Source organism: Myotis brandtii, unplaced genomic scaffold, assembly GCF_000412655.1.
Source record: "Myotis brandtii unplaced genomic scaffold, ASM41265v1 scaffold8, whole genome shotgun sequence".
Lineage (NCBI taxonomy): Eukaryota > Metazoa > Chordata > Mammalia > Chiroptera > Vespertilionidae > Myotis > Myotis brandtii.
Genome location: NW_005371219.1, coordinates 10,851,673 through 10,867,326, shown reverse-complemented (window position 1 = coordinate 10,867,326; position 15,654 = coordinate 10,851,673). Strand labels below are relative to the sequence as shown.

Genomic DNA, 15,654 nt, shown 5'->3' with positions numbered 1-15,654 from the left:
CCCGCCCCCCCACTCCCTCACACCACTCACTAGGCACCTTCCTTAGACTGTTTCACAGACTCTTTATGAAGAGGATAGCACCTCCTCGCCATCCATGGAGGTCCCTGACACTTAGAAACACAACACCTCACTCCATAATGGCAAATGTGATCATTACAAAATATGTCCTCACTCTTGAGAAATGAGTCCCAGAAGCATTCCCACTTCACTTAACATTTGACTAATTAATGGAAATTCAGGAAACTATATATTGTATTAAGTGAGGTATACCTCACTGTACATATTTATTTAACAAAATAAACACACCCAGAAAAACTTACTTTATCATTTAAGGTGGGATCATTCAATGAGTAGAGCTTATTTGTAATGTCTTTTCCTATAAGATACCTAAATATTTCATACAGGAAAGGTTCGGATTCCAGGAAGTAAGTTAATCTTTCTCTTGACCAGCATAAAAATCTGCAGTTATCGTCTGCAACAATGGTGACCTGACAATGAAACACAGAAAGAAAAAAGTACATCTATGTATATGAATTATGACTACAGTAATTTGGGGAAGAGCAGAGTAGAATAATTTAGTGGATATTATGATAGCAATGATTTATCATATTAGCTAAATTAAAATAAGATCCATACACCTAAGCTTCTATAACCATGTGTAAAATTATGTTTAAAACCAAGCGGTCTGGAGACTAAATAAAAGCAAATTCTCCGAGTTTTATTGTTGTTTTGTGAGGTCTGGTGACAGAAGAGTGACCACTGTCAATAGCACTGCTGTAGAGTGTGTAAGGCTGGTGTTCCAGTTGGACATATAATTTATGGCTAAATATTTCTTTACACCATGAAGATTTACACTAGAAGTGGAAGAATACATTTCAAGCAAAAAAACAAACAAACAAAAAACTGAGGTAAGATTCGTGAGGCCAAGTTATAGATGAAAGACCTTCTCTAGCTAAGTCTGCAAACACACAGGAGAGAATGAGAAAACGGACTCATGAATCAGTTTTAGGGCCTCGGCTGTTACTAACAAACATGGCCAGCAGGGGCCTTCTCTGGGTCTTTCTCTCATACTATTTACTGAGTGTGACCTTTCAAGACTAGCTCCGATCAGTGTAGCCCTCTGGGGACACACAGAGATCCTGCCGTTAGATCAGCACTGGGAAACCGTACCCTTTCCTTAAGTCTTATGACACAGAAAAGTGGGAAAGTACTGTAATTGCACTACAGAGAGTTCAAGTATTCCTCCAATAAATCCTTCCTCCAGGGTGAGGGAAGCTAGTGGCAGGAAGCTCTTGCTCCCAGGCAGGTCCCCTTCCATCAGTTAGTACTTCTCTGCGCTTCGGTGGCACTCACAGCCCTGCATCCTGACACACCTGTCTCTCCTGAGCACGATGACAGGAGGGACGGTGCACCTTCATGTCTGGATGTCTGTGTCCAGCACAGAGTGGTGCTCAGTGCATGTTTATCATGTGAAGCAATTAGCAAATGAACACGAATACTGTTGAAGGAAGAAACCATTTTTCTATCTCAACATGAAACCCCAGGCCTATCCAGGTAGGAAATTAATAAAGGCTTGTTTAACTGATATGAAGTAATATCTGGGCCTCACAGCAAACATTTCCAAAGGAGCTCTTTCCCCTTTGTTAGTCACAAAATTAAACCTATTTCAGAAGACAAAGGGTTATTTATGTCTACTAAGAGAGACAACGGAAAACCCAGCTTCTCTCAGTAGCTGAAATCTGATCTTTACAAATCAGAGAGTTTGGCTACTTTAAAAAGTAGGTCAATACTCCTAGGAATAAAAATTTGTAATTATTTATTATCTCAAAAGTGGGAATCTCCAAAATCAAATACATTGAATTTAAGAAATGTGTTAGCAGCTCTGTGACCTCATAAAATACTAAAATCCATTCAATCTTTCAACATATATTATTATGCATGTATTTAATTCCAGACACTGTTCAAGGCACTGAGCTCACAATGATGAACAAGAAAGACAAGATCTTACCCTGTGAAACTTGCATGCTAGTGAAGGAAGCTGATAGTAAATAAATGAAATATGACACCCTCAAGTGGCAGTATTTGACAAATATAGAAAGGGGACAGCGGTAGAGAATGACTAGGGAAAGACAGTCAAATATAATGTCATTTATTTTATATATGTACTAGAGGCCCAGTGTACTGAATTCGTGCACCAGTGGGGTCCCTTGGCCTGGCCTGTGGGGATCGGGCCGAAACTGGCACTCCAACATCCCCCGAGGGGTCCCAGATTGCAAGAGGGCACAAGCCAGGGCCGGGGAGGGACCGCGGGAGGGCTTCGGAGCATGTCTGGCCTGTCTCACCCAGTCCTGATCAGCCAGACCCCAGCAACAAGCTAACCTACTGGGCGGAGCATCTGGCCCCTGGTGGTCAGTGCTCATCATAGCTATTGGTCCAATGGCTGAATGGTCACTTAGGCTTTTATATATATACTAGAGGCCCGGTGCACAAAATTCGTGCATGGGGGGGAGTGTCCCTCAGCCCGGCTTGCACCCTCTCCAATCTGGGACATCCCTCTCGCAATCCGGGACTGCTGGCTCCTAACCGCTCACCTGCCTGTCTGCCTGATTGCCCATAACCACTCTGTCTGCCAGCCTGCTCACCCCCAACTACCCCCCCAGCCGGCCTGCTCGCCCCCAACTGTCACCCCCGCCAGCGCCTGGGTAAGGGGCTGAGGGCCATTTTCAGGCTGGCCATGCCTGCCCCCAACTGACCCCCACTGATGGCCTGCTCGCCCACAACTGCCCCCCCGCCAGCCTGATCACACCCAATGGCCCTCCCCAACAGCCTGATCACCCACAACTGCCATCCCCTCTTGACTCCTAACTGCCTCTACCTCGGTCCTGCCACCATGGCTTTGTCCAGAATGTCTGGAAGGTCTCCTGGAAGGTCTCCCAGTCTAATTAGCATATTACCCTTTTATTAGTATAGATAGAGGCCTGGTGCACAGGTGGGGGCCAGCTGGTTTGCCTGGAAGGATGTCCTGGATCAGGGTGGGGGTTCCCTTGGGGGGTGGGGCAGCCTGGGCGAGGGTCTGGGGCAGTTTCCAGGCCAGCCACGCCCTCATGGGGTGAGGGTCCCCGCTGGGGGGGCATGGCCAGCCTGGGAGAGGGGCTGAGGGCTGTTTTCAGGCTGGCCACATCTCCTTCAGGGTGGGGGTTCCCGCTGGGGTGCCTGGCCAGCCTGGGTGAGGGGCTGATGGCTGTTTGCAGGCTGGCCACGCCCCTCAGTGGGGACTCTCACCCCATGGTGGCGTGGCCAGCCTGGGTGAGGGGCTTTGGGCCGTTTGCAGGCCCCTCCCTTGGCGGCCAGCCCAGGCGACCCAAGCCTCCCGCCCGCTCCAGCTGGCTCCATGGCCGCTGCCATCTTTGTCCTGCTATTTTGCATACTCACTCCTGACTGGCTGGTGGGTGTCGCGAAGTGACAATTTACATATTTCTCTTTTATTAGTGTAGATAGACTGTACTTTTAAACATTTAATGTGCATTTATATCTATCATATAAATGGATCCTCAAAACTGCCTTTAAGATAAAACAGGTTACATTCTCCCCTATTTTTCAGATGCCAAGTGAGAAGCAGCAAAAAACGTATTCATGAACACATGTTAACTAGTGGTGGAGTGAACACTTCTGACTTTCAGCCCAGGCATATTTTCCCACCAGGCCAACCCTACCCAGCATGTCCAATATTCTTCCCTCCCCCCCCCCGCCCACCCAATATTCTTCAAGATGGCCAAATAGGAAGTAATCAAGTGGCCATAAGGTTGGCTCACAGTCCACTGAAAGTCCCTCAAAGACCAGCTAAGCACATGTCATAAAGTTGATATTCTAGTGGAGGAAGCCAATAAGTAAAGATGTATGACAAAAAAATAAAATATTTATAGGATGAGAAGTATAAGGTCAAGCCAGTCCTTGGGAGTTCCCAGAAACAGCAGGGGATTGGTAAGTGAACGCAAGGTGACTGTATAATACACTATACCAATTATTAGAGAAAGGTGAGCACCAGGTACAGTGGCACAGCCAGGCACCTAAGTGCTGAAGAAAGGGTTTGGTGAGTTGCGATGCCTTCCTTTTACAAAGATGTCATCCATGACTTTGGAAAATATAATGCATGTACAGTGGGACAAGGAGTTAAAAAAGGAGTTGGAAATCATCCAGGAGCAGAAATTGTATCTAGGTGATAGATAAGGCATTTAACTTCTTTCCAACTATTTTAATAACCTCATTTCCATGGAGGCAATGGTACTTATATGATACTATAATTTGCTTGGCCAATCTATTTCTTATTGATGGTTAAAAAATGCTTTAAACATGTTTAAATTATTATTAAATTTAAACTTAACAATAGTATTCGAATAATAAGCTACCACTGCAGTAAGTATGAGTGACTTACAAGTCCATAAGAGCAGGTATTAAGTCAGAAGTGGCTGGTTAATGATTTCCTGTCACAACAGTCAAGTGAAACATACTTTAATGAGGGATTTTTATAAATCAATATTGAAATATTTAAGGCTTTTGTAAAAGAAGTCACTTCTTGAGGCATTAAGGTATCCTCAGCAGAGCCATACTTGAGTTCTTGTGAAGAATTCTACTGAAGAAATAAAAGCAAACATGGCAAAGGAAGACACGGAGTCATTTCTTTCAGGTAGAGTTCAACTAAAGCATTTACAGCCAGGTTTGGTGTGATTACCTCAAGGTCCTGGATCAGCCCCCTCAACCTTAGATTCCAAGCCACTCTACATCTCATACAATGAGAAGATGATATGCAAGAACCAAAGTGTCTGAGGGAGTTGCCGAATGGGCTAGAACCGGAAACAGCAGTTTCACAGGAACTTTGGAGCAGCCACAAGTTCGGAATCTGTTTCTCAGCTCTACCACTGTGTCTATCATCACAGTTACCCCCTGTCCCTGAACAACATTTGCTGGGCAATCTCAAGGGACAGTCAAGTCCACCTGCCTTTCTTTCTTCCTTTCACCCGATTGTATAATTCATTAGCACCACTGCCAAAGAACAAACCGAAACAAACATGTAAAGGAAGTAGCTCCTTGTTCCAATACTTGTAACTAGCTGTTCAGAGTTAGAGAAAAGTCAGATTAGCAGGTAAAGAGTACGGAGTGGAACAGTTACCACTGACAATTTCAAGTGTCCTCTGCCATGGGCACAATTAGTAAGACGCTGGCCATGGGAACATGAGACATTTTTCATTTGGGAGCTTACTTCATTAAGAGGTGATGTACTCCTACACAGATGTGCAACAGCTATTTTTACTCTTGAGGAACTGCCAATGGGAACATTTTGTGCACAATCTCTCTGGAGGGCTCACTCTGATGGAGTCTGAACCAACTGTACAGGATACAGGTTGGATGATGCTGGAGTAACTGTTATCCATTAATCACTTAGGAAATGCTACCTCAGACTCTATGCAGAGAATAGCCGACTGGTGTTTGGAAAGGCTGAATGCATACCCTTCACCCAGCTATGGTACCTCTATTTGGGTCATGTTCTGGGATCTTCACAGCAATTATCAGGAACATTTGTCAACTACCCAATTCCAGACCCCAAGAAGAAAGAGAACTGTAACTACTAGTAGGAATTCTTTTTTTTTCGGTCAATTATAAATACAATAATTCGAAGTTCAGTAGAAATGGTAATGCATGTTATATCCCAGGCCTCGCAGGGGGCCATTTGCTTCTAGAAACGACGGAGGTTCAGTTTCCAGCCTCTCTCCAAATCCCACTCTCTTCAGGATCCTGTGAGACTGAGCTATTGTGTAAAAGCACTTGCTACTATACACTAAAAGAGAAAAGGATGCACCAGATAAAAGTCGGGCTTTGGAAAAAATTGTAAGGAGGTCAGAGGAAAGAAGGAGAGGGAAGAAGTGGCCCTGTTCTAGTTGTAAAGGTGGTGACTGACGATAACAATAGGAACATAAGCCTCAGTGCACAGCTGACTCTCGCAAACACAAGATGAGAGCGTGAATTGGAGGAGCCCAGGTATATAGCACTTGCTTTCTTCTGTAGCTTAAGCTCAACTGCTTGGGAACAGCATTGCAACCAGTTAGCGAACCTGTCCAAGACCTTCTAGTAAGTGTACATCACTTTAACAAGTTGTCCTGTTACTCAAGCCAGTTACTCGGGCAGGGTGGGAGCAGGGCATGGCTGAAACCATGCAAAAAACCTAAACTGTACGTCTATAATATCCTTTTGACTTTAATGAGCCATGAACTAGTTTCAGTCTTCTTGAAAATCATGCCGGATTTAAAAAAATCCTCATCACAAGAGAAGAAATGTAATTATGTGTGGTGATGAATGTTAACTAGACTTGTTGGGGTGTTGTTTTGCAATATATACAAAGATCGAACCATTATGTTGTACTAATATAATGTTATATGTCAACTATACCTCAATTTAAAATAAATTGATAAAGTAAATAAATATCCTCAAAAAACCCCACGCCAAAACATACCTGGAATTTTTCACCTTTGTGCATCTGAGTTGATCTAAATTCAGGAGAATCTATAAAGGCACAGGGGTAAATGTTATGCAGAAAATGTCCTCGATAGGAGACCTTCATTCTGATAACAGAAATTAATGTTAATAAATGCATAATATCTCATAAAATAACATGACAATCCTTAAAATCTCCATAATCTTATGGGTTTTGATTTTATACTAAGGTTATAAAGACTCCACAGATGACTGACATAATTAAAAGTACTTCCCAAAGACAAGTATTTATTTCAAAATAAATTTCACCAACAATAAGAAAAAGAAGACAGGTTCTAGCATTGACCCACACATGTGCCTTCCAATGGCTACCATCGCTCTTATACCTACAGTGACCATACTCAAACTCAGGAACTTTTGAGAGAGAACGGGTGGTATTAACTATTATTTCAGAACAATATACACTAGGCTCTTCCTAGAAGGCTGAGATTCCTAGAAGTTATATTTGTGATAAAAAATAATAACCTCTGAAACATGCACAAGCTTCTTGAACTTTAATGCCTAATTTAAACCTACTTCAATTTTCATTCATTAACTTTAAATAAAAGCTAAAAAAAGATGAACAATGTTCACAACGGAAAGTCCTGACACCAGCAAGGTTGAGAGCAGCAAATTCCAGGTAACTAACATGTCGCTCGGTAGTGTTCCAAAATGCAAGTTCCCCACCAACAAAGTCTGCCACCGCTTCCTCCATTATTTGACAATATCCCCTTCCATTCACTCACTACCGAGGGGCCATGAGAAGATCACTTACCTTCCCTTCAGGAGAATACTCAGACGGTCGTCGACTGAGGTTTTATCCTCTGCAGCATAAGTCTGGCCCTTTGTCAAGGTTTGGATCATACAAAACTGTCCAGTTAATCTTCTGAACAAATCTGGAGGCACTAGGAGTGGTTCAAACAATCGCCGGTAGACGCCGTTGAGTTCCTTTTCAATCTTGACCTGAAATGCAGCCAGGGCAGATGCTGTACTAATGCAGCAATATCAAAACAGTGGCTTATGTGGTCCAAATACCTTTCTGAGAATAAATTTGTAATGCAGACCCTCACCGTTCCGTATTTCAGTCAGTGGAATCTCACACAGTAAGTGATGATATCGGTTTAGATGCTAAAAGGGCATTTTTGCAGAGAGCATATGGAGATGATTTGCACTATTGATCACACCTCTCCCTAGCTGCTATCAAGCAACCGTGGAGGTTGTGAATGTTATTACAGCATCCACCTTCCCAATCTTAGCATTTTCTATAAACAACACAAAACCTTTTCATTTTTAGAACAATATTATTTCACAGAAATTACACTAACTTTGAAATATGTAGCAGAAAATAAACAATAGGAATCAATGTCAAAACACATTTATGAAAATACATACAGTAGGTGTTTTACCTACATGTAATTATCATTTAATGCATCGATACAGGAAGTTAATCACCCACAGATGCAAACATCGCTTCTCATTTATTCATTCTGAAGCTGTAAAAAGGTTTCAGAGTACCAGTTTTAAGCTAAGCTAAAATAAAATCTGTAGAATAGAGAACCCACTGGTGAGTAAGACTAGCTACTGGAGAAAGAGAAAAGCAAAATGAATCAACTGCCTCTGTTGTGAGACAACCAAGGCCCAGGTCACACCCATCTTTGGGCCCAGCATTAGTCTGGGAAAACTAGACTGCATGTCAATGAACTTTGGGGTTCAAATGATCATCCATCCCAATAAAACCTATGGCAGTCACACTATGAAGCTTATACATCCTGATGAGTACTTGTCCTGCTGTTTAATTGCAATGAAGAACCAGCATTTATATTTTTCAAAAAAGGAGGCTTATCGTCCAAGAAAAAACAAAAGCACAGATACTAAGTGATTTACTCATTGGGAGCTGCCATCACATCAGCAACTTCTGAACCTTATGTTCAAAACTTGGGTTCCAGCAAATTCTTAAATTCAGAAACTGTAATCCTCATTATTACTGCCATGTCCCTCCTTCACTCTGAGTGCTCATAATGTGTTTAAAATAACTTATTCACATATATGTCCCACTTCCAGTATGTACACTAGCCAGAGTAGCACAGTAATGAACATATGAACTGAAAAGTCTACTGACTCATATTCGTAATCTGCATGTCTTAGCCCAAGCCCCAATTCCTTCATGAAGCCCTCTTAATTGTTCTCTTTGGAAGCATCCAGTCATCAAATGTTTTTTGAGCATCTACTATGTGCCAATCATGGTTGATAGGAACAGGGAATACAACAATAAGTGTAGTAGATAATATTATTATTCCCAACTATTTACTGCTCTTACCCCTTATAAGAGGATTATACATCCCCTAACCCCATCCTACCCCCACATTATCAGGCATAACCATGTCACTTGCTTTGGCCAATAAAATGTGAACAGAATTGACATATACCCCTTTGGAGCAGAAATTTTAAGAGACAGTGGGTCTCTTGTACTTCTCTCTCTGCTATGAGAATGCATGTGCAAGCAGAACCTGCTGCTTCAGCAGAGACTCTGAAATGAAGAAGACACACAGAACAGAGTCACGGTTCACACACAGCTGCCCGAGTCCACATATAAGGTGGGTGAGAAAAAAACCTGTTGCTGGTGTATATCACTGGGATTTTCAGGTTATTATACAGCATAACCTAGAGAAAAGTAATGTACTAGGGAAAACTGACTGGGCTATAATCTCATGGAATGTCTATTATATATATCATCTGTAAATTCCCAGGAATTGTCTTGTTTTCTAACAGTTTTCTACACACGTCTGGCCTTGAACATAAGATTAGGGCAAGGGCAAGCACAGTCTTTTTTACTTTACTGAGTATTTGCGTGTGCTTTGCACAGTCAGTAAACAAGTATGGAGTGAATTCTAGGAGCCTTGCTGTTTTCCTGTTCTATGTACACCTTTTTTGTTCTTGATATAACCAAGGAAACACAGCAAGATAAATCAGAATTGAAAAGAAGTTAAATCCTAGTGTTTTGATGACAACTCACCAAAAGTGGTGATATCCTTAAATGAATATTTTGAGCATAAGAAAAAATATAGTCATTATACTTAAAAACTAGCATGAAAAAAATAGCATGAGGTATTTGTGAATCGCTAATATGTTTATTGAAGTTGCCTATAAATAATTTTATAAATAGGCAAAGATATTCCCAAGTAACATCTGGATATCAATACACAGAAGAAATAATGAAGTTATATGATGAAAAAAGAGAGAATGCTATCATGTTGTCTCATGTCTAAACTGCCCTAATGATTTAAAAAACTTAAAAAACCCATCTGTAGAACACATTTCACGGTATTCAAATGTTTCACTTTCAGGCATTTATATAAAGAGTAAGTCTCATCCGGAATGATACTGAAGGGACTAACGATGTTAGATGCTTGTTCTCAAGTCTGAACAAAGTGCTCTAAAAGCTTTTAAGCTTTAAAATCTCTTCCTTGCTAATTAATTTTTAGTAATTACCGGTCTTTTCTTGAACAAAAGATATGAAAGATGCAACATATTGACACCGAGGAACACTGAGTTCCAGATCACGATATCCAAGGCACATCGGTAGAGTGTGGCCCACATGATGTAAAAGGAGCATCCTGTTGAATAACAAAATTAAATATGTTACATGTTTAGAACAGCGTCAGCATGAAGCTTAATAAATTATAAAATAAACCAAACACATCCTAGAAATACCTAAGCCAAACATCACATTTTCATTTTTTTGGTCTGATTATCAAAAAAGAAAAACATGCTTTGTTGCAGAAAATTTGTAAAGTTAGAAAATATTTTTTAAAATCTGTAATTCTACTAGAGAAAACCACTAGTGATATTTAATACTTTACAGTGTTTATGCATTGTTACCTGATGGCAGAACTACCATATATAATTTTAAAACATCTCTGTCACTTATTGCAGCAATTTTTCCATTATATTAGAAGTCTTTGAGTACATGGGTGGGTGTTTTTTTGGCAGGTGAACCTAAAATTATTTTTATTTTTAAGATACATAATTAAAATATTCAAAATAAGTCTATTATAATTCTAAGTGTTATCAAGACTCATCTACGACCAAACAACTGAATGACCAGTTGACCGGTCACTATGATGTGCACTGACCACCAGGGGGCAGACGCTCAATGCAGGAGCTGCCCCCTGGTGGTCAGTGCGCTCCTACAGCCAACCTCCTGTGGTCCTTCTCCCCCTCCACCCCCCTGCCAGCTGGCCCCAATCAGGACTGGGTGAGATGGCCCCAATTGCCAGCCAGGCCAAGGGACCCCACCTGTGCACAAATTCATGCACCAGGCCTCTAGTCTATAATAATAAAAGCATAATATGCTAATTAGACTGGACAGCCAAACGACTTTCCAGATGTCATTCCGGACGTCCTTCTGGACAAAGCCGTAGCGGCAGGGGCTAAGACAGAGGCGGTTAGGGGCTATCAGGCAGGCAGGTGAGCAGTTAGGGGCAATCAGGCAGGCAGAGTGGTAAGGGGTGATCAGACAGGCAGGCCCGGATCGGGCTTAAACTGGCAGTTGGACATCCCCTGAGGGCTCCCGGATTGTGAGAGGGTGCAGGCTGGGCTGAGGGACGCCCCCCCCACACACACACCCGTGCACGAATTTTGTGTACCAGGCCTCTAGTTTATTCATATTAGTGTAAGCAGCAGTTTGGATTACAGAAAGCTACTGATTGTTTTACAAGTTTATTATCACTAACCTATGGACAATAAATAAAATACAAAGCAGTGTCCTCTGAATTTTTCCAAGAGGAAAATAATTGCTAGTATTTGGTTAGTCCTTTGGAGTTAGAATTATCTTTATAGATACATTTATTTTACTTAATTATCATAGCAACCTTTTGAGATAAGGTGTATTACAATTTTATTTAATTTTAGAGATGAGATAGCATATGCAGTTTTTAATGACTGTAACTGATTAGATCATCATTTATTCAATCACCTCCTTATTGGTGGACAGATGAGATTTGTTTGAGGTATAATTTTTTATAAGTAGCCAAAACATCTTTATATGTAAAAACTGATCTGTTTTTGTGACTGTTTGCTTAGGGGTAGATTACCTGACAGTAAGTCAAGGGAATGAACTTCATAGCTTTTGGTGACATTGAAGAATTGTTTTCCTAAAGGTTTCTAAAACTTATAATCCTACTAGTTGGGAATGTTAAGTATCAAACTGTCAATATTATAAAATTTGAAAACTCTTAATTTGATAGTGAGAAATTTTGTATAATTTGTACAATTATATTTTGCATTTCCATAATTTCTGGTGAGTTTGAATATTTTACCCATCTGAATATCTTTTAACCATTTGGTGGTTATCCATTCACCTATGACAATCTTCCTAGTTTTCCTTATTGAGTCTCTTACTTTAAATCAAATATCAATAGCTTCTTTTGATTAATTTTATGGTGAGAGCATCAACATATCTTTTTAATTTAAAATAAAATAACCAATACTATACAAATATATCAATGACACACACATAAAAACTAACCTCCCATGTTAAAAAGTTATTCATTTGCAATTTCTTTTCATCAGAATAATTTGGGGCATCTAAATAACAGCATGAAATGTAAAACTTTAAATGTTCTTTAAATATTTCATAGCTAAATTTGAAAAAATGTAAACTATTACTTAAATGAGACAGGATAACCTAATGGGGGGCCTGGCTGGAAAGCTGGAGGACCTGAATTATAGTCCTGGTTAGGCCACTATCTCCCAGCCTTCGTTTTGATGAGTCATTGAACTTCTCCAGGCCTCAGTTTCTTCATTTATAAGGTGTTAAATTATCTCCTTAGTCCACCTCCAAAACTCTGTCTTCAAATTCATTTTTTGCTTTTGATTTTTATAAGGTGTGTTATTTGTTTTTTCCATTCAACACTCTGCTTTCCTGCTGCAATCCCTATCTTACTCAGAGGTAACACAGACAAGGAAGTCCCATAAGCTACCTTCTAGCTACCCTTCCATTCTAGCTCATTGGCCATTCCATGCCATATTTCATATATTTGAGGTACAATGAGCTAGGGTTCATTCTCCTTAAATATGCCTTCTCCCCTGTGCCTTTTACTTGGATACCACACACACTCACACTCAAAGGAATCCTGCTCATCCAAAAGCCAGCTCCTACGTCATTTCCTCAGTGAGACCTTGCTCCACCATCATGCTAAGCCTATCACTCTCTCCATTTCTCCCTGGCACTGGGCACCCCTGTATCACATATGGCCACCCATCTGTTCTCTGGCCCCCAAAGAGTGTCTTTCTCAAGAAGGGAGACTGCCTTCTTCAATCTTTGTCTGACAAATTACAGGTGCTCAAAAATGCACCTGAATAAATGAATCATTAGGGAAATAATCACAGAGAGTAATTTGTCAAAAATCACTGGCTAAACCAGTGATTCCCAAAGTGGGCGCTACCGCCCCCCGGTGGGCGCTGCAGCGATCCAGGGGGGCGGTGATGGCCACAGGTGCATTTGGGGGCGATGAGTAACTGCTATTAAAATTTAAAAAAAAATTAAATTTAAAAATTTAAAAATTAAATTAAAAAAAAATATTACTCAGGGGCTGAGTAATATTTTTTCTGGAAAGGGGGCGGTAGGCCAAATAAGTTGGGGAACCACTGGGCTAAACCCTAGCCTGTTTGGCTCAGTGGATAAAGCATTGACCTGGACTGAAGGGTCCCAGGTTCGATTCTGGTCAAGGGCACATGCCTGGGTTGTGGGCTCGATCCCCAGTGTGGGGCCTGCAGAAGGCAGCCAATCAATGATTCTCTCTCATCATTGATATTTCTATCTCTTTCTCCCTCTCCCTTCCTCTGAAATCAATAAAAATATGTAAAAAAAATGAATCACTGGCTAAAATAATAAATTCAATTGTTTTAGTATTTTGATGTGAATCAATTTAATCTGCTTCATCAGGATTACTGTAGCCTGTCATAAAAGTTTTATTTAAACTATTGTGTCTGGGAATTGCTCTTGTTCCTAATGTTGCTTCCTGCCCATAGCAAGTATATGCTATTCAAATAATAATATTGAAGACTATCTAGTACTTACTGTGCCAAGCACTACTGTAAGTTAAATGTGTACACACACAGACAGACACACACATACTCACAACAACCCTAGGAGGAGATATTATTTTTACCCTACTGGACTCATGTGGAAACTGAAGTATAGAGAGGTTAAATCACTTGCTCCAGTTACACAGTTAGCAAGTGCTGGAACCAGGATTCAAATCATAAAATCTGGCTCCAAAATTCACACTCTTACACAGGAATGGATTTTCTGATATCTGGGAAATCTAAAGAACACATGAAAACATACAAAGGATTACCTAAAATAAGGGTATGGCTTATAAAAGGCCTATGTTCTAAGTTACTTGATACACTGCTAAGTCAATAACAAAGTCATATTTTTGGTATGCTATCGACCTGACAGGGAATTCTCTAAAGCTCCCAGTGCAAAACCCATCAGGTGCCAGTTATAGAAGCTACATAAAATCTCAGTCAGGTTTCTTACCTATAGCTAACATCCCCCTAAGAAGTATCATATGGAGGTGAAGAGTAGTTGGAATAACCAACCCAATTGCAAAAAAAACATTTGCTACATGAAAAACTAGATGATGTATTTCTCTCCAGTTTTCACAGGTGGTCTCATTGGAAGGCACAGGTATAATACTTTCTAACTTAGATGTAAAACCTATCGCAGGCGATTCTGCCAATGGGCTGGACTCAGTATAATTCATCTTGAAAATTCCTGTAAAAACAAACAAAAGGACAATCATAAAAATGGTGGCTGTATGTATCACCCCCATAGGTGTTATACCAAAATTATTTCTGTGGACCAAATGTTGGTAAATAGACTTCTCTGGTGATTGTGAATTGGACAGATCCAGGTCCCAATCCAAGCTCTGTTACATACTGAATCCTTATCTGTTAAATGATGATAATAATTCCTCATTTGACTTTATGATTAACATTTGACTTTACCATAAGTGAAATAAAATACATAAAATATTTAGCATGGTGCACAACTATTCTCTGATATCCTATCTAATAAAGAAGGAATATGCAAATTGACCATCATGTCATCACAAAGATGATGGCACCCATAGCCACAAGATGGCAGTGCCCAGTCCCCTCAGCCCCACGGGGGGGGGGGGGGGGGGGGCGGTGGGGGGTGACCTGGCCGGCATGCAGAGGCAGTGAGGGTCGATGAGGCTGGCAGAGGGGAGCAGTCAGTGGCAACCACGCAGGCAGGCAGGTGAACGATTAGGAGCCAGTGGTCCAGGATTGTGAGAGGGATTCCTGACTGCCAGTTTAGGCCCGATCCCTGGAATTGGGCCTAAACTGGCAGTCAGACATCCCCCAAGGGGTCCCAGATTCAAGAGGGTGCAGGCTGGGCTGAGGGGACCCCCCCCCCTGCACAAATTTCATGCACCAGGCCTCTAGTGGCTGAATAATATTCCATAGGTTGCAACTCAAGACTAAAGGTCAGCAATGGGCAATTTCTACTGGACAGATTAGGAATGTTTCCAAAGGCCAGGGCAGTGGGAGGTTCCTAGCAGCTGGGGGATAAAATTCAAGGGCTGAGGTCACTTGGATTTTGACCCTTCAAAATCCCACCAACAGAGCAAGTCAGCCCCTTCATTACCTCACCCCAGGCACATACACCTTGGCCATTAAGAAGGTCCAACCCTTGTAAAGGCTCCTATCATTAACCTGTAACAAATCAATGTGGAAATAAAGGTATGGTGACATGGAAAAAGCACTGGACTTAGAGACACAAGCTCTTAGTTTACGTCTATCTTTATTATTACCTTAGTAGTGGGACCTTGATAATTTCTGGGCTTCACTGCTTTCATCTGAAAACTAGAGGCCTGGTGCACGAAATTCATGCACGGAGGGGGGGATGATCTCACCCCCAACTGCTCTCCCCTGCTGGCCTGATCACCCCTAATTGCCTTTGCATGCCTGATCACTCCTAACTGCCCTCTCCGGCCAGCCTGATCTCACCCCCAGCTGCCCTCCCCTGCCAGCCTAATCACCCCTAACTGCCTCTGCCTCAGCCCCCACCACTATGGCTTTGTCTGGAAGGAAGTT

At 41.4% G+C, this 15,654-nt stretch overlaps 1 protein-coding gene across 2 annotated transcripts in view; it reads right to left on the bottom strand.

The window, feature by feature from the left end:
- The window catches only part of BVES (blood vessel epicardial substance), a 34,658-nt gene that overhangs the window by 16,187 nt on the left and 2,817 nt on the right, over positions 1-15,654 (bottom strand). For both annotated transcript variants that reach the window (XM_005883797.2, XM_014531392.1), the window contains exons 2-6: positions 14,072-14,308; positions 10,015-10,139; positions 7,301-7,488; positions 6,506-6,614; positions 321-488 (exon numbers count right to left, since the gene is read on the bottom strand). In XM_005883797.2, the coding sequence (XP_005883859.1) occupies positions 321-488; positions 6,506-6,614; positions 7,301-7,488; positions 10,015-10,139; positions 14,072-14,297 (816 nt within the window). In that variant the 5' untranslated portion in view covers positions 14,298-14,308. The remainder of the gene's footprint in view (positions 1-320; positions 489-6,505; positions 6,615-7,300; positions 7,489-10,014; positions 10,140-14,071; positions 14,309-15,654) is intronic.